Source organism: Ciconia boyciana, chromosome 3 (assembly GCF_034638445.1).
Source record: "Ciconia boyciana chromosome 3, ASM3463844v1, whole genome shotgun sequence".
In the NCBI taxonomy this organism is placed as follows: Eukaryota; Metazoa; Chordata; class Aves; order Ciconiiformes; family Ciconiidae; genus Ciconia; species Ciconia boyciana.
Window position 1 is genome coordinate 29,989,444 of NC_132936.1, and position 27,496 is coordinate 30,016,939.

The 27,496-nt window shown below is 37.1% G+C and overlaps 1 protein-coding gene across 2 annotated transcripts; it reads right to left on the reverse strand.

The window, feature by feature from the left end:
• Positions 1-2,959: 2,959 nt before the first annotated feature.
• On the reverse strand, positions 2,960-27,496 carry LGSN (lengsin, lens protein with glutamine synthetase domain). 2 transcript variants are annotated; one of them, XM_072857821.1, is made up of 4 exons: positions 27,467-27,496; positions 19,028-20,024; positions 7,571-7,749; positions 2,960-5,304 (listed from the first exon to the last, which is right to left on the reverse strand). In XM_072857821.1, exons 1-4 carry the CDS (start codon positions 27,494-27,496, stop codon positions 4,105-4,107), a joined length of 2,406 nt encoding a protein of 801 aa, XP_072713922.1. In that variant the 3' UTR covers positions 2,960-4,104. The 2 variants fall into 2 exon arrangements, with proteins under 2 accessions (XP_072713922.1, XP_072713921.1); XM_072857820.1 differs by lacking the exon at positions 27,467-27,496 and having other exon boundaries at positions 19,028-20,108.

Genomic DNA, 27,496 nt, shown 5'->3' on the forward strand with positions numbered 1-27,496 from the left:
CATTGATCTTGGACCTGTAGAACAGTGAAGAGTATTATCAGACAACACTTCAAGATAAAATGTTAGCAATACAGCAGTCAATAGTAATTGATTTCAATTGAGCAGTATGAAGTAGTTATCTTTTTCTTCTTGCCTTTCTAAAGAATATTCATGAAAAATTGGTTGGGGATTGTGACAGATGCACTCAATCTCTTAACCAAACTAGCAGTAGTTTGGTACAGGCTCCAAAGGAGGTAAAGGCCTGAGCTATGGCCAGGCCAAGAACTCCTGGTTCCAATCTGTCCTCTGAGAACCCACAAAGGAGCCAAGTGGCACGGGGAACATTGATGCATATGAGCTTGGAACACCGATCATGCAATTGACACGTGAATAGTGGGTGGCTTTTCCAAGACTCCTTTATCAAGGAACAAAGAAAGCTGTGGGTACAAGGAGTCTCATGCATACCTTTTCCATAGCATATATTTTGACTATGAGCCAACCACTTTATCCCATAAATACAACAGCCAAAGTGAGCTGCCTTTGAGCTTTCCCTGCCAGGCAGCGTGGCTGCATGGCAGTGATCTACCCTCGAGCTGGGACACCTCTCAAGGTTGCTCCTCGAGGCAGAGAGACCTTTTACCAACAGCAGATCTTTGGTAAGCAACCAATATGATGCATAACCTTGCAGTATGGTAACTTTTATTTTTGTCTTGATAACTTTGATTGCCTGCTGAATTGATAAATCTTGCATATATAATCCCTTAGACATAAACCATTGTCCAAGTCTGAGACTAAGATTGGACCTAGCTGCACCTAAGCTCCATCAGGAGTTTAGAAAGCAAGGGGGTCTACTCTGAACCTCGTGACTCAATGGGAGGGTCCTCCATGCCCTTTTGTATCCCTGGTTTCTCTGTGAATCATTTTAACTTGAGTGTATTGCAATTTTCCTGTGTATGTTTCTTCCATACAGTAATTAATAGAGTGAACCTTTCTATCGAACTTTAAGTTGCACTTTTACAACATCATATTAAAACCACTTTTGCTAATACCTTTGATGGTGATTTTTTAAGCAATCTAAATCACTCATTCATGACAGGGGTGCACACAACTTTAAAAATTCATAACTGCTTATTTTGAAATAAATATTTTTTATGTTTTCCCACAGAGTTGGAATTATTTTATTTTTATTATACAGAACATATCTAGGAAACAGTATTGAACAAAATATTGACCAAAATTTAGGTCACTAGCTTCAAGCTGCATTTTTGAACCTTCTTTTTTTTTAAAAAAAAGAAGGCATTCATTTGCCAGAAACATGAAATGTTTTTATTTAATCATATAGTCACTGTCTTTTCAGAGCCTACATCATTGAGGACTACTTAGCAAATACATGTAGATTTATCTTATCTTGCTATAAGATAACCTGTAGAACATCAGTTCTAGTCAGTTGTTTTTTATTTGTAAATAATGGCTTTCTATAACTGAATTTAATCAGATAGTTTGACATACACGGCGAAAAGTTTAGGTCTGATATTTTTGTTTCTTCAGTCTTGTGATAAGAAAACAATATGGATAACACATATAATATATATAATGAACTTCATGTTCATTAAATTCAGTTATAGGAGTTCATTATATATTATCTCTTAAAAAGTGACTGTATACAGTGACATGCAATTATAAATCCAAGACAAACCACAGGGTCTTATAAATCCACACAAAAATTTGTTTGAAAATTGGCATAGTAAGTAGCATGACATCCTACTAATATATATTAAAAATGAAGAGGAAGAATACACATCTTTATCTGATATTGTCATTCATTTTACCATTCCTATAATCGGGTCCAGAAGAAGTACAATGTAGAAAGTGAACCTAAATATCTTCTGAGATTTCAACTTAAAAATGTTGTCAGTGTTATGCCAGGGCAGCTTTCCAGGTCCCCAAAAAATGAAAGAGCTATGTAACTCCATTTTATAAGGTATTTCATTGAGAAGGTTGAGTTCACTTATGTCTTTTTTAATATGCTTTATTTTTAAAGAATAATTGGTGAAAAGCAGATACAGATCTGAAACTGGATTTTAGAAACTCCAGTGTGGGAATTTGTTTCTATTTCAAGATCAACTTCTACATAAACTTTAAAATTAAGATCATTATGCCTGTAGAAGCTTAAGACATGTTCCATAGCCATTTCTGGTACAGCTTTGCTTAACCATGGTATCTACTACCATACAAAAATCCTATCACATTAACACATATCATACATGCAGTGTTGTGCTTTATTACATCCTTGCCAGATGAAGAACAAGGAATAGCTATTAACTTGTGTGACTGTTGGGACTAAATAATGATTATGATAAGAAAGCTGTCTGAGCAAGGAAAGTATTTTTACAGGTGTTTTCTGCCAAGAGCTTGTGAAGATGAGAGTGGGAAATAACCAGAAAGAGAAGACAGAAGACAAGTCAGAAGACAGACAGATTTCCAGAGCCCCTGAAGAAGTGTCAGGGCAGCAAAAGAGAAACATTTTTACAGAATGGGAAAATCCCCTTCCACACTAGACCTGCCAAAGCAAATCAGTCTAGAGCAGAGAAAAATAGTCCCATGAGCTGGGGCACCCAAAAAAATGTGTCAGGTAAATAAGGGAGAGAAACAAATCCGCCCACCAACCACAGACTGAGACAAGGGAATGCATTTATCATGTTTCCTTAGATTATTTATTTCCTCTTGCTACCTGAGTATAAAGTGAATTCTTTGGAATCCCACAAAGTGTTAGCATACCAGGTGCTAAATTTCAAGTAGGACAAGAGGGGAAGATAGATCAGTAGGCAATTAGCACATTTCTGTTCACAACTTCTAGTTCTGCAAGTTGACAGAAGCATTGACTGAATCTTGTTGTCACTCCACTGATGACCAAACACTTTCACTCACAAATTCCTACACATAGATCAAAACATTGTGACAAGATAAAGAATGTCAGAAATCACTGTTAATGTGAAGGTGGGGTATGAAATGAGGGTTATCTTTAATAATAAAGGATGGCAGCGGCAACAGTAACAAAAACAGAGAGCAAATCTAAAACCCACCTCCTGCCATTCCAAAAAATTTATTTTTCTTTACACCAGCTGCCATTTCTAATTTTAGGATGGGTCTTCTCTTCCTCTGTTTTAACCACGATTTGCCAGTCTCTGAATTCATATCTCCACTCGTTCTTTCTGTTTTTAACCTACTCTTTCTGTTCCTCTCTTCACAGTCATCCTCATCCTTGATAACATCAGGTTTCCCACTAAAGTCCAGTTTAAGCTCTTAATTCTCTGGATTCTTTGCCCTTTTTTTCCTCATTTGCCATTCAGCTCTGAATTAACCCATTAACTATCAAAACAGACATAATACCTGCTCCTTTTTCATTGCACAGTGGCCCGACACTCCTGGCTTTCTATGAATCATTCCCTCTTCAAGGCACGATTTGGTTTCTTTTAGTATATTTTTCTGCTATAAATCTTGCAAACTTCATTCAGCAGCAGAATTCCCGAAGTATAGGTTATTTTATAATCCCTCCTGTCTTTTTATTTATGCCATTAAGGTACTGATTCCTGACTCTCAGGTTCTACAGCCTCATTCCTTTGCCCCTCTCTCTACAATGTTCATCATTCTAGCCTAAGTTTTAAATAAAACTCAGATTCTTCTGGTTTAGCAACCCTTCAGCTACTGAATAGGCTGGGAGAAATCCTATAACCATGCTGAACAGGAAATTCCCCTCCAGTTTTCCTGTCCCCCTGCACCATCCCTATTATTCCTACTTTTCTGCACATTATACAGTCCTATTACAGTTGTACAGTTGCTCTTCTCCATTTCACCTTCTCTTTTCTTCTTTTTACCAGCAGGTCTATTCAATTAAATTGAAAAAAATACTGTTTTTTAAGAGCCTATTAATGTTATTTCATGAATATCAGCTTTGCACTGTCCTGAATGTACACAGACAATAAAATGCAATCACCATGTATTACACAAAGGAGGAAAAAAAATCCCAAAGCATTAAGAACATTTTTAAATATATTTACTACTTTCAAAATTCGTAGCCATTCACTGTATGCATTTACACAGCATCACTACAGAAGAGTGCTCCTTCTAAATAAAATAACCCAGGCATTTATTCCTTTCGCTATCCATTTCTTCAGTTTCTAACTCATAATGCTTCATGGCAATAAAATATCGGATAAAAGTTTCACCTAATGCTTCCTTAATGCACGAATCTTTCTCGAGTGCAATAAGAGCATCTTCTAGTTTCAGAGGGACTGACGAATGTTTCAGATCAGCAGTGTGATTTTCTTCTCGAAGCATATCATCATACCTAAGTCCTCTTTTTATTCCATCTAGACCTGCAGCAATAGTAGCAGCAAGCACCAGGTAGGGGTTTGCTGTAGCAGAACTTAATTTATTCTCTATGTGAGTGCCTTTTCCACCATGACATTTGACATTAAAGGCACAGCTGTTATCATTATATGCCCATTTTGCATTTACAGTCTCTTTTGATTCTTTACTATATTTAGAATAAGGCTTACGGCAGCTGGTGGTAGGAGCCACCAAGCAGCTGATAGCTGCTGTGTGTGCCAAGAGACCTGATAACCAATTTTTTCCAATATCTGAAAGCTCCTCAACTCCATAACCAGCAGAAAACAAATTCTTCTGGCCATTCAAATCCCACAGGCTATGTGAGAGAGCCCCTGAATTGTAGAATCCTGATTCTGAGAAAAAGCTAGCCACATAGTTATACTTCTTAGCCACCTCTTTAATGCCTGTTCTAAACGTGAAGGCACTGTCAGCAGCATCTATGCCAAATGCTGGATGAAAAGTGATCTCCATTTGCCCAGGCCCACTGGAAGAAGAAAAGCTTTCAATGTTGGCACCAGCATAATACATTCCTTCAATGAGCTCCTGAATGAAAGTCTGGTCATGGTTATTTAGTATCGTGGCTGCGGGAAAGGATATTGTCTTCGAATTTACAACCTCAGTAATGCCATAAATACAAAATTCATAAGTGAAGGCGGAGTGTAGAGAAAAGCCATTGTCCTGAAGCTGGCTCAGCTGTTTCTTGGCAATGTGCCTTGGTGAGGTCATTAGGGGGTTGCCCAGCACGGTGAAGGAATCACATATCACTCTTGCAGTCTGCTCAGTCCAGGGCAGAATTCGAAACGTTGATAAATCAGGGTTCAGGATTATGTCACAATTAAAATTGGTTGCATTTATGTAATCTAATTCATTATCTTTAGGATTCAGGGTCAGCTCAAGATAACTTCTGGGCATGGTAACACCATGGATTGCTTTCTCCTAAACACAGAGCAAAATGACAGATTACCAAATGAGAAAAGAATTCAACAGCATTTTTATGTATGTAAAATATATAAAACTCAGATTCTCAGTAAGAACAATAGTATTTTTCCTAAAAGAACACTAAAATGCAGTGATCACTAAAGTGGAAGGCAACAGCCAGTTACTGTGTCATTATGAAGCAGAACAGCCTTCTACAAGATTGGTATGAAAACCCTGGCATCAAGTATCCCAATGACCATTTTTTAAATTTCCATAAAGAACTGAAAAAATGTTCAACACCTATCTATCTCGCGTGGTCTTTATACAATTATGGGCATCACTAGTTAGGTGCAAACTTTGCAAGTCAAACTTCTAACTATAGTTACTCTATAAGGCTTTCATATCCTCTGAGCATTTCCTTTACATAGATCCAAGTGACCACACAAGACATGGCAATATGAATTCAGGCTGTGACTTCTCTTTATATGGCATAACACATACCTCACCATTTTTCAGATGCAAAGTTTAACTGAAAATTCTCACTTTCTGGACTTCATAAGTTTGGGGGTAAAATGCAGGGAAGCACTTCCGAGTGAGAAATTATTCTATTGTTTCAGTACTCCCCTTCTAGGTAGCGAACAGGATAAACTTATAATTATATTTTCTTCTTAATTTGAACAGAGAGCTTCAGCTTATGCAAATGAAATGTAGCTAGGACCCCATGGAAGGATCATCTACCTTCAAACAAGCACCTTTACAACTTACCTTACATTCAAACCTTTAGCTGCTGAAAACTGCAATTATGCCAAGTTCTATCAAGTGAAATTTGGCTCACGTTTACATCTTACCTTTCTTTTTCTAGGGGAAAGGATTGTCATCTGAGTGAGCAGATGAGGCAGAACAAACCTAAAAAGGGGCAAGCTCAGAGCTGAAAAAACAAAATTTTGCCTATCCAGATGGAAAACTGTTGAAATACTTCAAACTGCATATGGTGGCTTCTCTTAAAATAAATAAATAAATAAAGTCTGCCTTCTCTTAAGTAGGTGGCAGGTCCAGTGGTAGCAATTCTCCCTGTGTCGCACCCATAACCAAAACTGCACATTGGGGTGAATACTGATCCAAGATGTCTAGGCTGTCCATTTGTCACTGAAAAGGTGTTGAAGGTGATTACTCTATAGTACTACCTCTCCCTCCTCCAACCCCCCACCCAAAAAAACATTAAAAAAAAAAAAGGAAAAAAGGAAATTACTCTCAGTCACTCTGTACATATACGTGTGTGTGTGTGTGTGTACACAGACACATTTTTTTAGTGTCCAAAAATTTAGACTACCATCGAAAACTCCAATTTGTTCATATGGTAAGTAAGGTAAATACAAAAGCTGTCTTTGAATAAGCTGTTCTAGACATTTGCAATTTGACATAGCAACTGAAAGAGAAGTTGCAATTAACCTACCACCCCTCACAAGAATTAAAATGACTGAGAGAAAGTTTATTTTGATAAAATCCAAATGACATCAGAGAGAGCAATTGTATCTAGATGATACAGGTGCAGTTTAGCAATATCTAAAAGGGAAATAATGAAAACATGGCTCAGGCTTTAGAAGAAACTTGAAATAAAAGTGCTCTGTATCTTTCCATGTTCATATCTTTTTTTGTGGTCACTCAGTAAAGCTTAAAATGTTCATAGTGATATGTGAGTGAAAGTATAATGTAGTTATGCACATGAAGTATCACAGGAGCAATATAATGAAAAGGCTGATCGGCAAAGATAAACACGGTGAGGATTGCTTCCTAATTTGGTTCTTATTTCCTGAATCATCAATACGGCAAATATTGCTATTAAGTCATCATGCAACCCAATGGTATTTTCTTGCATGATTGATGACTATAAAATTTCTCACAGCTAAAGTGATTTTCATTCAGTCATCTTTCTTTTAGCATTTACTCCTTTCTTTTTGCAATTTACTGATGTTCAGTATAACAAAATTTTTATAATGCATTAAACGTGAAAAGATAATTCTGAGAAAAGGCATTATTAGAAGTTCACAGAACTGAAATTACTAGCTTTATTTAAGTACATTACTATTTGGGGGTACAGAGGAATAGATGATTGCAGTGATGAAAAAAGTCCAGATCATTTGGGAACATTAACAAGCGGAGGGGACAGATAATTTGTTCTAAGTTTGAGTTTCTGCCTGCACTATGAAAAAAAAATATAAAATATAAATTAAGGACAGGGCCATGAAAACATATAAAGGTACAGCTAGAAACCAAAAAAACTTACGTGAAAAAAGCGAGAAGGAACAGTCTTTGATCTTGACACACCATGGAGGTCTACTGATTCAAATCTGACAAACTGTACGTTGTCCCTGGCCATCTGCTGCTTAATAAATTCAATATGAGAGAACAGGTGAAGGAGAGTTGGACTTCCGAGGCCGTTTACATCAGGCTCTCTGCTGGATGCTATAAGTGAAGAGGAATGTTCACGTCAAACAAAATAATGAATACTGGAATACAGGCTGTTCTCCTAAAAATCACAATAGTGGGAAACTACGACATGGAGTGTAAAAAAAAAAAAAAAAGAAAAATATATGGATCACAAAACATTTTTGTAAATAAACACACTTTTTTTTCCCTGAGGACCTGTATAAAATCCCTTATTTTTTTGAATGGTCTATAACTCAAATGTTTTTTCATGTTGGTAAGAGAACACAGGGGAATCATGCGGTAAAGACAGGAATTTCTGAAGGATACCTCAGCTGGTTTGTTGGGTGTTTTTAGGAGCACAAATAGCAGCTGGATACCTATTTCCCACTTAAAGCTGATAGAATTCAGTTGCTGTATTTTTTCCATGCCTTTGAAAAGTGCATGGATACAGAAACATGATAGAAAGGCCACTTGTCTTCTACTAAACCTTTCTCAAGACCTCCTGAGGAGGCCTGCAGTCTTCTTGATGACAGACAGCAGACTTTTAGGAGAAGTTTATGCATTTATGTGCTTGCTGTTATGGAGTTGTCTTCTTAAAAGTATTACAGCAGCTGTAGGACTGTATAAACTTCTTGACATGAAAGCGGTAACATCTGCGTATAACTTCTGTAATGGAGCAGAGAGGTGGGCACAGCAACTTCCTTTCACAAACCTCTCGATCTCTCAGCCTGCTTTTCTTTTGAGTTTCTATGTATTGTTATTATTCAAGTTAAACTACATAAGGTATTAATTTCCATTTAGTACAATAAACTAACTAGACCAAGGATAAAATTTAATATTAAGATATGAAAATATGTAAGAAAATATTTCTTTCTACATTTCCGGGAGGAAAGTCCTCCATTCTTCCAAGGATGAATGTTTGCAGATCTTTCAGATACACAGTGGAAGATCACCAACAGCAAGCATTTATCACTACCCTTCAAGTGGTAGTTAAAAGCTTCATGCTGAGGCACTACGAAGGTTGGTGGGATCCCTTGAATCTCTCCAGTACCAAACTACCCAAACTGGAGTATATCTGCTTTAGCAGTAGCCAGCAGGCACAAACACACCTTTTTTGGCCTCTCCTTTGGGGCAAGTAGGACTGCCAGCTGTGAGGCCATAAGGAGGCTCTCCAGCTAGACCAGCACAAGGCTGTTTGATTATTCCCTGAGAAGGCAGCAAACTCATCCACAGTCATAGACTTCTCGGAGCCTTTGACTATTACTGGAGCATCCTCCAGCTTCAGATGGCAAGGAGGTGACAAGGTTACTTTAGGTCAGTAAAGTAAGAAGAAATTAAGTAATAACAGTGTTCCCTGAGGAATGACAGGTGAAAGCACAGGACAAAATTTTAAGTAAATATGAGTCTATAGGAAAACAGAGTAAAAATCGAAAAGGTAGAAGCAAGAAAAAAAGAATTTTGTCACATCCACTTCTCCTTGTGACATCTTTCCCTTTGGTCTACTTCAGCTGTAAGCGGCTTATGAAAATAGCTTTTTTCCTCTGTCTTCCATAAACACTAAGGCCTTTAAAAGCTGAGCATTAAATAAAGAAGTCCTGTTTAAATATTTTGTGTAACACTCACTCTGTTACAGATGCTACCAAAACGTAATATGAATATGTAAACTGGCCTTTTCTTGCGTATGTCATCCAAGTAATAGTTATTTGAATACCACTTCAGTCATCCCGTAATGTTGTTTTACAACATAAATGTTTATTGACATTTAGCAGATTTGACCTCTTTATAAACCTGACCATCAATTAGAAGTTTATTAACAGCTGATAAACTATGGCTATTTATTAGATTAGTAGAATTAAAAAAGATGTTGAAAATCTTCCTACAGATTACACTGAGTAGCGTTTTCTTCAACTCCAGAGACAGAAGCCTGAGGTTTTTGCCTTTGTAAAAGCAGTGCTCAATCCCTTATTCTACACATGTCTAATTTCCTGTGCAAATATGGTAGACATTTCCTGTCTACCACCTGTCACACAGAGATTTTTATGTCTTTATATTATTCAAAGTAAAGTTTGACTGGCAACCCTTGACATCAGAATATTGTCAACTTTTGATGTAAATTTTGCAAGTATTTCTTATAAGGGCCTGAAATGTTGCTTGTTAAGCTCGCATCTACTGAACAAATATTTTTCAGGTAAAAACATATAATTCATTAAAAACAACAGCTTTAACTCTTTAAATTCTTTAAATTTAAACCCAAGTAATTCTTTAAATCAGTATTTCTAAGAGATATAAATGATATAAAATCACTATCTAAGAAAAACACAAATGTGATATGCATTCATACTAATGATGTATGAATTTGTTTAAAAAGTAAAGCTACAAATACACTTAATTTAAACATCTACCATTGGTAGGTAATTTTCCAAATTTTATATATATCTGTTGTCTTCAAGCTAAAGTTATTTGAATAAATGCATAAATACATAATTAGATTATATGAAAGAACATAAATTAACAGAAAATTCCTATAAAGTAATGTTTTTAAATAACATTAAGCAAGCAAAAATGATTAACTGAAGAAGCAAGAATTTATCTTCTCCAGTTGGACTTGTTATGATTAATGATAGATCTTTCTAAATGATGAGACTAAAACTTATATATTGGTCTAGTATTAGTCTAGAATTGGGCTATATACCAGACTAGACAGCCCACTAGTCAAAAGACAGATACTTATTAATTTGCAATAGCCTTTATCCAAAATCTGTTAGAATCAATAGAAACACTCCCACAGCTTTCACATACTTTTCAGAGGCAGTTCATCTTTTATATCATTTGCAGATTATCTTTCCCATTGGAATAATAAGTTTCTGTAAATTGTATGATAGATAAAAAATATCATCATGACTTAATATCTCTGATTGATTTTGGAAATATGAAAGGGGATTTGTTTCTTAAGTAATATTTAGTTAGTAACTACTGACAGTACTTACTTTTCTCCAGCACAGGTCCCAAAATATATTTTCTTGGTAGCCACTAAATATATCACTGGCAAACTAAGTCCATGAAGCCAATGATGACTAAAGTTTGGAAAGGTATAGTAGGGAACTGAGTACTCTGTCTTTTCCCAGTTCGTACAGTCATTATCCAGAGCATTAGTTACTGAAGATAAGGTAGCTAATAAATAAGTATTGGACAGGTTTAGCTGATTTAGATACAAAGTCTAAAAGTTTCACATTCTTATGAAGGACGATTGTGTTCATGAGTATAACTGTTTCCCTAGCTCTCTGGGCCTCTAGACATAACTGCATCCTTATTTTCATTTCAGAAAATCTACTTATGGAAACATGTATGTAAATTTCACAAGATGCTCAGATTTTGGTTTAGATTTTCATTTTAAAAATCAAACATAAATCCAGACTGGCCGTCTTAAAGCAGAATAGTACATACAGATCCTTAGATACCTATATCAAATCAGTAGTACACAGAAAAGCACTTAATGTTTGTTTTTCTGTGGTTCTATCTGTATTTCCCATTTAAGTTACCACTGAGAAACAATTAGTAGTACTTATGTTTCTTTTGTAATTAGTACAAAATATCTACAAATATAAACAAATTATCCACATATTTAAAAAAGATTAATAACACAAAACTAAAAATATTACAAAAAAACCTACAAATTATACAACTTATTATTATTTCTAGTGGAAGAGTGGTGCCATTCTTAGATTATTAATATTGAAATCATTCAGATTGCTGAGGGCAGCTGACATGGTGCTAGGGAAATAGTTAACATCAGCTTTATCTTCTCAGCAACAGAAAAGTGCCACGACAGAAGAAAGTACACATGCCCCAGATCAATCTGTCATTATCTGCTTGTTCAAAGAAATCCTTTCCCATGGTCCCTTATTAAATCACACCGCATCTAAAGCAAACAATTTCTCAGCTCTATAAGAGGTGATTGTGTCAAACGGATGAAACGAAAAGAATGTGCTACATGTTGCCAGGGGACTTGACAATGACAGGAACAGGCTGACCTAACAAATGTAGTAATATTGGAAACTCTTCACTGAGAAACACGACCACCAATGTAACGTAAGGCAATAACAGCAGACACCAGCACGTAGACTCCAGATACAAATCATACACCGGAGAAGGAGTCGTGTTTCCATCAGTCCTCCTCCAGTTTCTTCCTCCCATTCTGTCTCCAGCTGTGCCAGGTATACTCCCTCCTGAAATGACCCTGCTGCAGCCACGAAGCTGCTGTGCATTCTCCTCCTGCCCCACGAGACAGCGTCTGGTCACGCCTGACTCCCACGCAGCGTCAGAGCGCATGTTTCTGTGCTCTGCGGCACATTGTGGCACCTCTTACCGTCTCAGAGCAGCAGAGAAATAAAAACCCTTGCAAGCGTAGGAATTGCTATGCCAGTCAAGGCAGCATTTTATCATGCTAGAGCTGTCTTTGGCATCAGCTATTAACAGCAAGGCAAGGCGTTCTTTGCAAAATAATCTGTCTAAAGAGAATGGGTTTTGCAGTTCCTCACTACAAAGGTGGTCTTGTGGTTAGGAGCAGAAGGGTTAATATCCAAATCTGTCTTAATTTCTTCTTCATCCTTAGAAATCTAACACAGGGTGCTCTGAAGATCTACGTGAATATTGACCCCTTTTATAAAAACAGATACCTTGTGCTGATGATATCCACTGGCAGTGAGTCCCACAGGGTAATCACACATCTACACCCTTCTAAATCCTACGGAAATTCCTGTCAATACTAATTTAAATATGTCTGCTCATCTTTACAGGATTCTGGTTTGTGTATATAAGAACAGCCAGTCTACTTGGTTTGGCCAGCATGTTACTTACTGTTCTCATGTTTGTTTTCAAATGTTAACAGTCTCTATTTCTCAAACCTCATATCACAGCTTTTCCTATGCTAGACATCATTCTTATTGCTAGTATTTAAAGCCTCTCATTTCTATTCCCATCTGGTTTTTAACATGGTAAGTAGAAATGAGTACTGGGTTACATCTGAATAGTACTATTGAAGTGAATAGTGATCAGAAGCATTTTCAGTTGAAAACATTATGTAATTTACATTTCTTTTTCACCCAAAAATAGTTTCACCAAAAATGTTTACTGATAGGTCAGTAAAGTATTTTGTTTCTGCAGTAAAGTACATTAAAAGGTGTTTCCTACCTCTTATTTTTGCTTCCCTACAAGACCCCTAACAGGGGAATAAATATGTAAGCATACCAGAACCTTATCAAAGCATGGGAGACAGCAAAAATATTTCCCTGATCTGTTTGATATTGATACTTTCAATGTTTTTTCCATCTGTTTCTTTGTCTCATGATAGTCTGCTTTCTTTTTTAATCTTAACTGTGAAGAAGGCTTTTTTACTGATATGCCCAGAGAGAAGCTCAGCTTTTTTGCATGAGTTTTATAGCTAATTTAGAGACTAATGAACAGCTTCAATCATCCGTGAATCATTCTTTCCAAACTCTATGACAACAACATGACACAGCTTCTCAGAGGATCTACATCATCAAGAATTGAATACAAAATAAGATTTTATTTTTCAATAGATGAAAGATAAAATAAATCACCCATTTTTTTCTGTCTTCCAGGGTGTTTTATAAAAATGGCTCTTTTGTATTGAATGAGAAAATTATCACAGTTTTATAGAAAGGTTAGAAAATATTCCACCTAGGCAAGAAGATTTGAAAACAAAATATGCAGGTGTCTGAAAAAAAATTAAGGTGAGTAATACCCACTGGAACTACCTAACTAATAATCCTAAATATGATGGACCTAGAGTAGCACGTCCTTCTTCAAACTCAAATAGAAAATTTGCATTTAAGGAAGGAATCACTGAGCAAAGTTCCATGAACTAAGGGATGCACTATTGCAAACTAGATGGCCCTTTCTGGTCTAAAAATGTTTGACCTAATTAAAAAAAAATAAAGTGAGAATGAGTGAGAGCACCATGTTAAATGGGAAGCAAGGTTATTTAGGGAAGAGAAGATTTTGCATAGTATTGAAGGTAAGGACTAAACTCTTCTTGAATATGTTGTAGAAGGAGAGGCAGCTGGCAGAGAGATCAAGCAGAAAATGCATTTCACTTACATTAGGTCTAAATTAATTTTTGGCAACCTTTCACTCTTACTAGAAAGAAAGTAAGCATTTCCAGTGGGTGGGAAGAATTACACCTGAATATACCTCTTTCTCTCATAGAGTCACAGGATGACTAGCTTACTACAGGCACCAGAGTCAGATGAGTTGGATCTCACCCAAAAGGGGACAAAACAGATCAGAAAGGTGGGATGGAAGTGCTGTCTGAGCATTTTTGTTTTGTGTATATTGAGGGTAAAAAATGGAAAGTCATACAGAGTCATATAGCAGGAAAATTTCTGCTATTGGTATGGAAGATAAAGGACTTAAGAGTTTTGGTTTGCTTTAAAGGAAAATAGCTGCTCTTAGAGCTTGTGAGGTTAAAAAAATAGCAAGTTGTATATAAGCCAGTTCAGAGGGAAAAGGAAAGAAATAGGCAGAAAATATGATGGTTTGTTCAACAGAAAATAAGGGCAATCGAGAAGGTTTAGAAAGGAGCTGAGATTCAGCCCTGCTATGTTCAAGTTGAGTTAAAAATGTAGAAGAAGAAATTTTAGAAAAAATTTATTGAACTGCAGATAGGGCATGAGGAAGGAACATGAAGGAGCAGTATGGCTTTGCTTTTTCACTTTAGGAGAGATGCAAGAACAGCACTGATTATGTAAAATACAAAGCAGAGAAGAGTAGCAAGTGAAAAACACAGTCCTAAGTAACCCCAAAAGTAAGATGTGGTTATTCTGCAGGAATGACTGCAGAGGCAGTGAATATGAAGTACCTGGAGCCAGAACTTAGGTACCTTTCCTGTATTCACTTATATCTCCTGATTGTCCACTTACAGCTCCTGAAGAGTGTCTGTTTCTATTTCCTCGCCACTGACTAGACTTACTGAGCAGAATCAGTGGGGACAGATATGCCTCTTCCAGGTGAGCACAGAGGACAGTGAAACCACAGGGGGAGTTCAAATTTTGTTAAAAGTGTGTGGGCAAACGTTTTAATTTCAATGGAGCAAAAAGCCTAGGCTTTTTTTTTTAAGTCATCTTTTACATACTTCTGCCCCTCAATACCAGGTACTGTCCTTTGTAACTGCCTTATTACCAAAAAAAAGAACTTTAAACAAAAATTACAACATGAGTTATTCATTGTAATGGAAAAGGGAATTGCTTGTAGAACTGATGAACTCCACTCTTAAGTATGAAAGATAGCCTGTTAGTAGCAACTTGGTATGGCTTTTTCTTTAAAATAACAACTTAGCAAAGGAACTTAGTGTTTGGGGTCAGCACCCGCATAACATTTCATGTGATTCTTGGAGTGTTCAAACCTTCTTTTTCTGTGCACTTGAAATTTCAACAGTTACTAGGTAGCTACTGATGCCTGCAGGTATTGCTAAGCTATATTTTCTTTCTTCAGAAATTTCCTTCTCCCTCCTATAGTTCCTGACCCTGTCCTGGTCATATTTACATGGCCTCACCTGATGTATGCTCAAGACGAGCCCTGTTGAGAGGACCTGCTCCTGGAGCTGCTCAGGTTTCTGGGGGCCCAGCTCTGCAGTCTGCACTCAAGAAGATTTGAACAAACTTTTTTGTCCCCAGCTACAGACCAAGATGTACAAAGGGAATTTGAAGCCTCAAGTGACAGCCTGATTCCAGTGTGTTGCCCACCTACAGCTACCTGGAGGTGCTGTTGTCTCATAAGGTCCAGAAGAGAGATTTCTCCTAAGCCTGTGTGGTGCCACCAGGCTCTGCAGGTCCCTCTGACCATACGCAGTGTGGCTGGCTGCTGAAGCCACCTGCAGTCCTTGACCCTGGCAGCCCCCTGTGACAAAGAGAACCCTGACAGTGTGGTGTATCATGAACCTTGGGAATTTCACATTGCTTAAATAAAGTTATTTTCTTCGGCTTCTTCTCTGGCTACCATGGTATAAATACTCTAATTTAGTAGCATGCAGAGCAGCATGTGATAAGATCTGAGTTCAGAGAGGTCAATATACACTTATGTTATATACTATATGTACTATACATATAGTACATATATGCATTCATGTGTATGTACATACTATGAAGTGTTATATAATACTATATACATGAAATTTTATCTGAATTTTTACTGCTTTGAAGCCTCTCTCTTGGTCTTCCAAGAATGCAGGCGCCGAACAGCTTAAGAAGCACCTGATTGTTAATGATTACATACCAATTTGCAGAAGTGCACATCATTATCATATACAGATACTTATGCAAATAAAATTCATAAATTCATGTTAATGCAGTCAGTATATTAACCTAATTAGCTACACATGTTAGTTTCTATCTTTCCATGGTGATGAATTAAATTAAAAGAGCTTTAGCTTTAGCTTCAGCTCCAGTTTCACTGACACTGTCCAAGTGATATTTTTCATATTGACCAAAATATCTTGCATGTCTGTCTCTCTTCTAGTATTTTTTTTCCTATGTCCAAGCACTTCTTTTTACAAAAGAGCCGACAAGCAATGGACAAAATGCACATGCAGTAATATTTCCACAATTTGTAATTAGAACTTTCGAAAAAATATATGGATTTATTATTTTAGAGAGATGTTAACCACATAACTAACATGACTGTATTTTAATCCTCTGCATTACACTGAATCACTAAAGCTCAACTACATGTCTTAGCCTTTCTACTGCTGACCTCTAGAAAATGTCCCTTAACTGTGCACTTTTAGAACAATAAGGTATATTTCTGCTTTGGCCATGGCATCCAAATGTGCATAGCGCTCAACATAGCGACTAAGTAAATACACTGAGCAGTGTTTATGTGATAATAATATAAGTATGTATAGTCGTATAATTTCAGTGCTCTCCTACTTTGTATTCCATGTTAAAGAAACGATGAGAGGAAGAGAACAATTTACCTCTTTATATGTATTTTTTAATTTAAATGTTTGGAAAAATTTTGGATCAAGATTTCTGATTTGAGCAAGTTCAAATATTTGAAAACTTGCAAAATAGAAGAGGTTGTATTTCAGATCTACTCAGTGTCAAGATATCTTTAGATACAAGACTTCTGTTCAGGCACTTTGGTAACTAAAATATTTAAGATAATATTTTAGTCATAAAAATAAAATATTTAGGATTTTATCTATTATATATCTATTAAGATTGATAAATCTTAATAAATTATCACTGACAGCAATGAAATACTGTTTATGCAAAGGCTCATTAAAGACTACAGAATGTTATCTAAAACTTTCTTCTCGTCAGTTAAGTTATTGAATGTATTCAATGAAAATTAAATTTCAAACACATACATTTCTAATTAAGTAGAAGCTATTTCTGTGCCTTCCATTTACTAGTGGAAACACATACTGAACCCTACAGTTAGTTTGGTCAAAGCCAAATGGAATCCAATCCTCATGAGATTCCAAAAGTTTTGGGTTTGGATATGTTTCTGATGAAACAAAACAGTTTTCTCCCACTTCCCTTCATAGTTAGTTCTCATCTATAGTTCTCTTACAGTCATTGCTATTGCCAGCGATACAGAGTAGGATTAACCCCAGGTAGCTTTAGGTATTTCAGAGTTAGGCAAATAATCTAAACTACTCATCATGGGACTTCTTCCCTATTGAGTGGAAAGAGATGCCCACCTCCAGAGGTCAATATCTTATCAAGCCGTAATACCTCTTTGAAGATAAATGCCTGTCTTTCTCTACTGACTAGGTAATAAACTTGGATTAGCCACTTCACTTTAAGCGGCTAAAATTGTGTTGAAATCTCCCTGTGGAATCTACAATTAATCTCATCAGTTCCCTGTACCCTGTAAATGGTGTTATGACATAGAATAGTTATTCCTATATTTTAAAATGTATTTGCTGGTTTGCAGACAATGAGAAAACAGTAGTAATCTAAATTTGACAATGCATTTCGCTAGCCTTTCAGCAATGCAAAAAACAATGTAATGTAATGTAATGATTACAGTGTAATCTGGAAAGGGAACAGCATCAAGTGTAGGCTCAGAAATAATCCTCTAACCTCTTTATTCTAATAGGCATGAATAGAGAGTGGTTTGAGCGCAAAATATCTTTTCAAAGCTTAATATTTCTCATGCAGTGCCCTGAGTTAGCACTGATAATGTTCATGGATATCTTGTTCAGACTTGTTCAAACTGGGTAACACAATATGTCTACTGAGAAATCCTGCTGTAGCTAAGAACACTTGATATAATCAAATTGTCTGTTTTCAGAGTACGTATAATGATATTTCTACCCATCTGAAAGGATACTTTAAAAAAAGCAGGATAACTTAATATTGTTGTACAAATGTAATTGCTACCATTATATTTTATTATGTAGTTAATGATGGACAAGGTATTTTATCAACAAAGAGGTAAGATTCATATTTCTTGCATCAGTGAGATAAGTCAGAGGGTAAGGTATCTATCCTGGAAAGCTGATAATATGATCTGGGCCTCATGCTCCTGGAAATTTATTAATCTCATATCTATTCAACTGGCAAATTGTTGTTTGTGTGTTTCCTGGAATAGACACAAAACAATGAACTGCTCAAGCCCACTACATTATCATAGCTAATAGTAGCTTTCAGTTTGCTGATCCAGCTAGCCCAGAAGTATAGCCTTTACAGTTTCAAAGAAACCACAGCCTATTAGTAGCAATTAATTGGCTCTATAAACACTTCCAAAATGGACTTATTGAACAGCATGAAGATAAGTGGAATTTCTCTGCCTCATTTGCTTTTCTTCCCCTATAGTTTATATTAGATGTTTTTGCATTCCAGTCCTCTCACAGGATAGATAATTGAAAACATCATCCCTACATGGGAGCAATTTCCACTGCTGGAAATGTTAACGAAAAGGAAATTTTAAGAAGCCTAGATGCCATCAGAGCTTTGCAGTGTCTAGCAGACCTTTGGGAAATGTTGCCTGAGCTCAGTTTAAACAAGGAAATATTTCAGTATTAGTGAAAAAGACATGAGCGCTTGTGCGTGGCAGTTTTTGGCTGGCAGCTGGGCTTCGTAAATGCCTTAATTAACAAAAAAAAAAAAAAAAAAGCAGCATAGGTGTAGAGTACAACTTCTGATCCATCCCAATCACACAGAAACCACAGGTGTCAATTCTCTCATGCGCTAGCTCTAACTAAAGTTTGCAGCTTACAAAACCCCACGAAACAACAGTAGCATTTTCTTTAACAGGACAGCAGGTGATGTTTAAATATCCTTACCAGCGTGGCCTGCAGAGGAGTCAAACTGAATCTCGGGAGCCATGCCTTCTGCATGTGTAGAAGCTGCCGGTAGTCTCAGAATAAGTTGATCCACGTCGCTTCCCACTGGTTGCTGCTGATCAGATCCGGCGGAGCTGAGGACCAGGAGAGGTTTGCTCTGCTGCCCCACTCCCTCCTTGTGGAAGCTGTGGTACTTTCGATTCTCCTCTCCAAAATGGGGACTAAAAGTCTCAAAGGGTCTGCCCTGCTTGTCAGCTGTTTTCTCCCGGGGCTTCGAATTTTTCTGAGAAAAAGTGCCACCCACCTTGCCACTGTAATTGGGCTCATAATCAGACAGAGGACTTTCACTCAGCAGGTTTTTCAACTCTTGCAAACTTCGTTTAGGAATGTCAGGTGCCCCTCTGAAGGATTCTGCAGTACCACTTCCTTGTGTGATTACAGTACTGCCCAGGGAGCCCGTCTTTGTCACATGAAACTTGACATCTTTTTCTTCCATTTCACCCCGTTCTTCTTGCTTACTCTCTGCCTTCTCGCTGCCGTCTCCCCCACGTGCTGCCTCTGCGCACCCAGCTTTCCCTGCACTCCTCGCAGGTTGCACGCCCATGGGCAGCTCCGTTTCAACTGGTGTACCTATTTCCTTGTGCATTTTTCCTATTATGCCTTTCCCAGTGTCAGCATTTTCCTGGATTTCTCGTGTTTCTCCAGACACGTCTTCTTTCACGTCACTGCCAGTATGGGAACTGTCATGACCCCCTCTGTCCTTTTGTACTGGAGGAAAGCCAGTCAGGTTTTGAAGAGGCTGGGGTGATGGTGGCTCTGAGCAACCAGTGGTTGCTTGAAAGGGATAAGGATCTGGGATTTTTGAGGTGTGGGACAGCTCCATCTTCTCATTTTCTAAAGGAGGAACATGCTTTGTAGGACCTTTGACTCCCTTTTTCTTTCTGAAACCACATATATTGTTGCCATCAACTTCATCATTGTCACTTTCAGATGTGTTCTGTAACCAGCAATAAAATATACAACCAAATAATATGCATGAATGAAACAGAACATGGCAATGGAGTACTACCACCAGCTGCATTTTCCTTGTAGCACTTCCATTACTTCTTGCTGATGGCGGTCTCTGTAGACACTTACTGACCCTCAAATTCTGATATTTTGATAAAAAAATTTCTCACATAATTCTTTTTCTTATGTTTTAGAACAAAAATGGTGGAAATGCCTTAATAACATAGTTTTTAGGTAGATTTAGTAGATTAAAATATAAGACATTGTATACTGTGTGACATCATTTGTCAAACATGTACCCTTTAAATGTGAAAAAAATGTATTTTAATAATTACATTTAAGTATATTCTTGCTCATATTAAAAGCATTTGTATTTATAAAGTAAATTTATTGCCCTGAAACACAGAACACTGGCAATCCATATAAGTATGGGGAGCGAAACCTGAAAATAAACAGCTTTTAAATTAATTACAGGATCTAATTTGGCCAAATAACTGAACTTCCAGGGCAGTGGTCAAAAGGACAAACCCATATTTGGATGTGTAAACAGGAAAGAACCAGAAGACTATGTTTACCTTTATATATGGCATTGATATGATTTATATTGTAGTGCTGGGAGCACATTTTAAAATGGATGTAAACATGTGGAGAAGGTGCAAAAAGGAGCTAAAAAATTAATCTGCTTGCATTATCCCAAAGAATATCAAGAAGTGTCTGTATCATTGTCCCTCCTAAGTATCCTGATCCTGCCACAAGTGTGATTAATCCAATGGTGACAGGGAAAAGGACAGGAAATCAAAACCAGATACATTCAAATTAAAAAATAGCAGAGATTTTAATATTATGGGTGATTAATTATTTCACAGACTACCAAGGTAGGGATTAAATTCTCCGTCTCACAATGTCTTAAAAAAGACTCCGTAATTTGGTTTAACCAAAATATAAATCACTCCATAGCCAATCACAAATTGCTATATTGCTTATGAATACCTGCTCAAACATGTATTTAAGACCTGGTAGCTTAATCAACAGTCCTTGGTTTGCTTGGGTTGGGCTGGAATTAAAACCTGTAAAAACACCTGGAAATCAAGAGATATCCTCTGAATGAGACCGTTCTTTACCTTTTCCACAAAGGAATAATCTGCACTCTCTCCAATTTCTGAATTTCCAGAAGTAGGGATCTGCACAAAAGCAAAGTGAATGCCAGTCTGGATAAAGCAAAAGAGATTCCTGTTGGCAGACAAAAGCACGTAGAAGAAAAGGCAGCAGCGTCTGATGTGCATATGGAAGGAAACAGTTACATGGCCTCCATTAAGGTCATTAACACCTCCCTTCTTCTATATCATTCCTATTTTCCCTATTTTCTCATTATGCTATTTTCCATCATTACCTAGTCAAAAAAGGCTTATGAATTCTCTCCTAACACAGAGCTCAGAGAAATATTTCCTTCCTCTCTCCCCCTTGCTCTAAATTTCTGTGACGTGCTGTACTGACAGCTTTGGGAGCTCACCGGGGCATTGCTGTTAGTGTGGAAAGCAGCTGGCTGCCAGCTCTATTGGGAGGACAAGCCACTCTGTGCCTGTAACTCCCATGCACGTATCTCAACAGTGACATGCTTGTGATGCCCACTTGCAATCAAACACAGCTACTGGCTCATTCACAACAGAAATCCTTGCTTACCTCAGTTTTAGCATGCAGTTTTTAATGAATCCATTTCTTCATCAAAAGGCTTTGGTTTATTCCCATAATACACTCCACAATACCCCATAAAATAATTCTGGGTGTATTGCTGATACCTCTGCACATTCATCAGTGCAGAACAGGTCTACTTCCTATAGCTCTGCATCATTATGGAATAGAAATGTAATGAAGGAACATTCCTGAATAATGAAGCAGGCAAAACCAACTTATAATGGAGAATTATAATGGAGAATTTTAACTTCTCTATTAGTAATACAAGAAAGTGAATGAACCTGGGGGAGAAACAGTAGGGGCAGAGGAACCAGTGTTTACCAAATGGAAAACCCTAAGTAATTTTGAAATAAAAGAGGCATCAAGTTAAATTTCTAGATGTATAAAATTATTTTCTGAGAGAAAGAAGAGTTCCAGCTATGAAAGCTATAGTCGTAAAAAGATTGTATTTTTTAATGAATTTATGAAAAATATTTACTTAAATATCTTTTGTGGCAGAGGTTGCCATCATTAAAATATCCTGGTTTCCACTTTCTAAAGTGGAAAGAATTTTTAAAGAATTTATAAAGAATTTTTTCAGAATTCTTTTGTTTCCTTTGAATAACTTGAAGCCAGTGACATAATCATAACACCATCTGCATTTCTGCTTTGTAATGCATTCCCACACTCTGTGCTTAAAGATAACCATTGCAAAGTTTAATGTTAGATGAAATTCTTGCCTGTTGTCCCTATTGTAGATCTCTGAAAAATGTTCAGCATAATGACTGAAGGAAAGATGAGCACATCCTTTTATATAACACCTATATACTGAAATCAGACAAAGAGTAGTTCATGTACCAAAAGCAAAACATCAGAAAACTGCCTGTTCCCATAATTAGCCATTCTAAATGGTTTCATGAACACAAGGTACCATTCCCACATTATAATCCTTACTAAAACAAATTCCTTCTGAATAGAGATGAGCAGGACAAGGACTGACCACTTGTAAATTTGTTAATGGAAATGTTCGTTTGCAATAGAACTCTAATAACTAATGTGGCTATAGTACTCTGCAAAGGGTTTATTTTCCATAAAGAAATTGAGACTATGGTACTGTATTTTGATCATAGACCTGAAAGAGATACTGCACCCATTGTTCTTAAACAAAAACAGTGATCATTTTTACCTTCAAATGAAAAAAAAATCTCTTACAGAGAGCAACCTATGCATTACTTAAGATCCTCAGCAAAAGGCACATGGTGACTTTATGCATGAGAATGACTCTTCATTTCTAAATAAACTCAGACATTTATGGACTTTCATTTAGAAATCATTCACAGTCTTTTCTGCAGTGAATTAAACGGTGCTAGATTTGTTGCAAGGTACAAATACAGCATCCCTTCATATTTAAGACAGTCATACGCATGAGTTATGACACAGCCTTACTGTCTATTAGTTCATGCAGTGTCTACCATCAGAAAAGGCCTAGTACTTGGGCACAGAGGGCACAGCAGCGAGGAAATAGTACTTAAGAATTATCTCTTTAACTTTTTATTTCTAGCAAGTTTTGGTTACAGAAGACAGGGATGATTAAGTAAAATAGCAGCTTGAAAAAGTTACAGTGCAAGTGAGCTAGATACAGATTGTGACTTAATTTCATGGAACCATTTGTCCTGCTGTGCTGAAAGGAAAGCAAAACAGTCATGGCATTAATATGGCAAAAGTTGTCATTATTTTTTATTTTATTGCTGAATGTTCCTACATTTTTGTTGCTGTGTGGCAACAGTAACAGGAGATACTAAAGCTACTTGAAAGTTCTTTTAGCCAACATTTGTTTCAGCATCATTCAGTTTTTGTTTGCTTGTTTTCAAATATTTATTGGCACCCTAAGTCAGAGGTCTTGAAAGTTTCGAAATTAGCTTCTCTTTCTTAGCAAGTGAACACTCGGGTGGTGAGTCAAATATTCTTGCCAGAAAGATTAGGTCCAAAATATAAACAGTGTGGCCCACATTATGCAAGAAATCTGAGATTTACATTTTCTTTCTAAAAGATCTCTCTGATGTTAACCATCATTGATAGGTATTAGCACTCCCGCAAGTTCTGATTTCCATCAGCACTTCTTGCCCCAGTGCTGCAGCTCGTGCTGGTACATCGATCCTCTCTGCACTGGAGGTTTGCACCTGGTAAGGTTTCAGCAGAGGTAGACCAGCATAAGTTCTACAACAGGCAGGAAGAGTAGGGGTGGATCAGACTTCATTTCCCATTATGGATAATCTCAATTTATACAAATAAGAGCTTTGCTTGTCTTCACTAGATACCTACTGTATCACTTCGGGTACACAAGAGTCTGGACATCTGTGACTATCAACAGAGCGTAAGGGCTACACTTGTGCATTACAGCAGTATATTAGGGCACCATGCAGGTAGGAAGAGGAGAGAATAGAGGACAGTATCAGCAAGCAAATATTTCAGCACAGTGCAGGTGAAATTGCTTGCTCTACTTAACCCAATTACATGCCACTTCTGGCATGCCATCAGGCTCCTACAGCTGGTAGGCATTTTATATCTTGTGGTAATACAGAAAACATACATCTAAAGCATTTTTTCTTAATTATTTTGCATTCACTTTTAGGCTTTGTACAAGCTCTGAAGTGGAACATTAACTGTATCATGAAATACAGCACTGCCAAAAGGCAGTTCATCTGTAAACCTGCCAATCAGCAAGCTGAGAACATTTGGAAATGTAAAGTGTTGCCTTTGGGAGGAATAATAAGTGCTGAGATTTCTGATGTGTGAAACACAGGTGAAAATTCAAGGCAATTCTTGAACTTTTGCCTTAAAAGGATTTTATAGGTGACTGAAAATATATCTGTAATGTTCTATGAGACAAATTCAGAGCTGCAGAGGGGATCTTCTATTTTTTCTCCTACTTTTTGTTTGCTTCATGACCTCAGGCAAGGCTGCAAATGCTATCAGGGTTTATAAAGCTCTCTCAAAAACGTATTGACAAAAAGAGACAGGGAAATGAGAAAAAGAAACTTACACTATAGCATTTGAAATTAAAAAAGGGGAGAAAGGGAGTTAGTTTAGAAGATGCTCTGAGTAACTGTAGATGAATAGCTGCAGAAAGATTTCTATCACAGGAAAAGGTGAAAGAGACAAGGTGCAACTCTAGCAGAAGCTTTTGTATGTCTAACCAACAAGATAACCCAATGTTCCTGCTACTGGCAACCCAGAAAAGTGATGCAGCAACTCAGCAAAATGCACTGGGGTCTCAGGTGCATTCTTGTTTTCTCCTTTATTTCAGATCATTAACCAATTTTAGCCATTATTTTAACTAACTTTTAAGAGGTCAAATTGTGACGATCTTCCTGAGTTGTTGCTAAAGATTTTTCAAGAATGAAAAATTAATTTTGCAAAGAAAGTCAAAAACTAATAAATCTGGTATAACTAAGAATTAGAAAAACATGGGAAACTAAAAAAAATCCTCCTAAACAGAAAAGTCAAAAATATGTATGGTTTGGTTGGCTGAATTTTTATTTTTGAAAAGTTAAACTGCTTCACTTAGGTTTGAGTTTGTTTTTTCTATCATATAAAACAATGTTGAAAAACTGAAATGAAATTTTTCCAATTTAAAAAAATCTTAAAATATTGTTCAAATTATGTTGATATGTGATATTATTCACATTGTTACTTTCAAAAGTAACACAGTTTCTCAAAGTACTTCAATTGCTATGGAACCGTAAATGCTGAGGAACTTTCTCTGGCCCACTTTGGCTGTTGCCAGGTTACCCTTTACAGCTCCCCTACATTGTACTGTCAAGTTTAATTAATCTTTTCATGAATCATGAAAACAAATGGTCATGAATCTCAAAAACGAGAAGTTAGGTCTTAACAAGAAATGCTGCTTAAGACCTTAGACAAGAGTGCCCATAAAGTAAGTACACCTCTGCCCAAGTGCTTTCTCTGCCCCTTCCCCTGACAGATGGAAAACATTGCCCAGCTGCTCCCCCAGTAACCAGGCAGCAAAGGAGGAGAGGACACAGGAACAAATTTTCTACTGCTGGGAATTAATGCAGCTTCAGTGGAGTCACTGGAGGTACACAGATTTGTACCAGGAGGGAATCTGGCTCATGGAGTTGTAGGGAGGACAACACAGACATTTCCAGGGAGTAGCTCCAGGCACAGAGAGGGGTTTTGGCTCTTGCACGCAGCGCTAAAACAATGTGTGCTACGATAAACAGACACCGGTGGCTTGTAAGCTGGAGACATGAAGATCACAGCACATTGTCAAGATATTGCTGTGACTAATTTCTCCTTCAGTGACCTTGTTTGATGAAGTGGTTCTTTGAGAGTGATTTACTGCTACAAAATCCTCCCGGTGAAGGACCCGCAAGTGGCATAAATATTAGGTACATGTGATTATTTTGCATTTAGAGAAGCTGAAGCACAAGCTTGCCATAGGTCACAGGAAGTTGTGTGGTATTGTTAGGAGCAGAAGCAAAGTCTCCTTCCTTCTTTGAAACCTTTAAATATACTCAAGATTATTAACGTACTTCATGTGAAAATGAATGGAATGAGTTTAGCTCACAATATTGTGTCACTTATTTTCACATCTGACATCTGCCTTTATCTGCTACTCCCATCCAAAGCCTTCATACTATATACGCAATTCTTAGGTAAGCTCCTCAGGTCATTGATTCTCTTGCCGCCTCAAAGCAGCAGAGTTGTCCTTGTGGCAAGGTTCTTTGCAAATACTTTCCCTTGTACTATGCCAGCTGTACCATGTAAAAAAAATCCCTAAAGTAAGACAGAGTCTCAAAACGAAGAAGCTGATCCTGCCTTCACAGTGATTTGGGACCACAAAAGTACACTGGTGGTGTCATCTCCAATTTGCAGCACTGTAAATGAGATCTAAAAGCAGGATCCATTTAACAGTTGACTAATCCTCAGGAAGACATTTGCAAGACTTAATGATCTACAAGACTTTTATGTCTAATTTCTATGACTCATTTCATAGACAAAGATGGTCTAGGAGGCATCAGTGACTCAGAGTAGGTGCATCTCTGGCATATAAAGTATCCATTTGTTCACCTTGATAAAAATGTCTAGTAGCCTCAGGAAGTCTTCCTGCACCATCACTTCCAAGCCACATTACATCTTTCTCAATATTTTTAATGAAACATTTTAATTTCATGTTTTCGCAATGAGATCTTCTGGACACTACTCAAAATAATAGGCACATTTATGGTTTTTTTACTTTTTTGAAAGTATATATTACAACTTCAGGACCAGAATCTGTTTCAAAATGCACTCATATAGAAACTGAGCATCTCCACTTAGGTCGGTAGCCTGACTCAAGACTGTCACTTTCTAATTCAGGTCAGTCTGGCCCACAAATTGTAATGCTTTCATTCACATTAATGAAGCCAATCTGTTTTCCCACAAATATTAGTGGGATCAGATTTTAGACCTCTATTTCTGTTACTTTTGATAGAGTTATAAATCAAAGACATAGGAAGTTAAAATGTGTTAATTTGCTTCTAAAAGCAAATTGGGGGGGGGGGGGGGGGGGGGGTTACATGGCCTTTCTTTGACCTGCATTTGCTTCAGAATTAGACCATGCTCAACATAAGCACATGAAGAGCCTTGCACACAATCCACAATGAAGTATTCACTCACTTGAAATCTTGAAGTGGATGCAAAAAGTATTTTATATCAGCGTATCTGCTTGGAAATCATTCACAATCAGTCTCTTACCTGCTGAGTAAGATCTTCCTTTTTGTTCAT

Bases quoted from the DNA above. Each gene is read 5' to 3' on its own strand.
- LGSN (XM_072857820.1), bottom strand. From the start codon at position 20,108: ATGCAGCTGGTGGTAGTACTCCATTGCCATGTTCTGTTTCATTCATGC. The intron at 7,750-19,027 runs GTAAGGATATTT...CTTCACTTATAG, and splicing joins CTCCTCTGCAGGCCACGCTG to CATCCAGCAGAGAGCCTGAT. The intron at 5,305-7,570 runs GTAAGTTTTTTT...CTCTGTGTTTAG, and splicing joins TTCCTTCTCGCTTTTTTCAC to GAGAAAGCAATCCATGGTGT.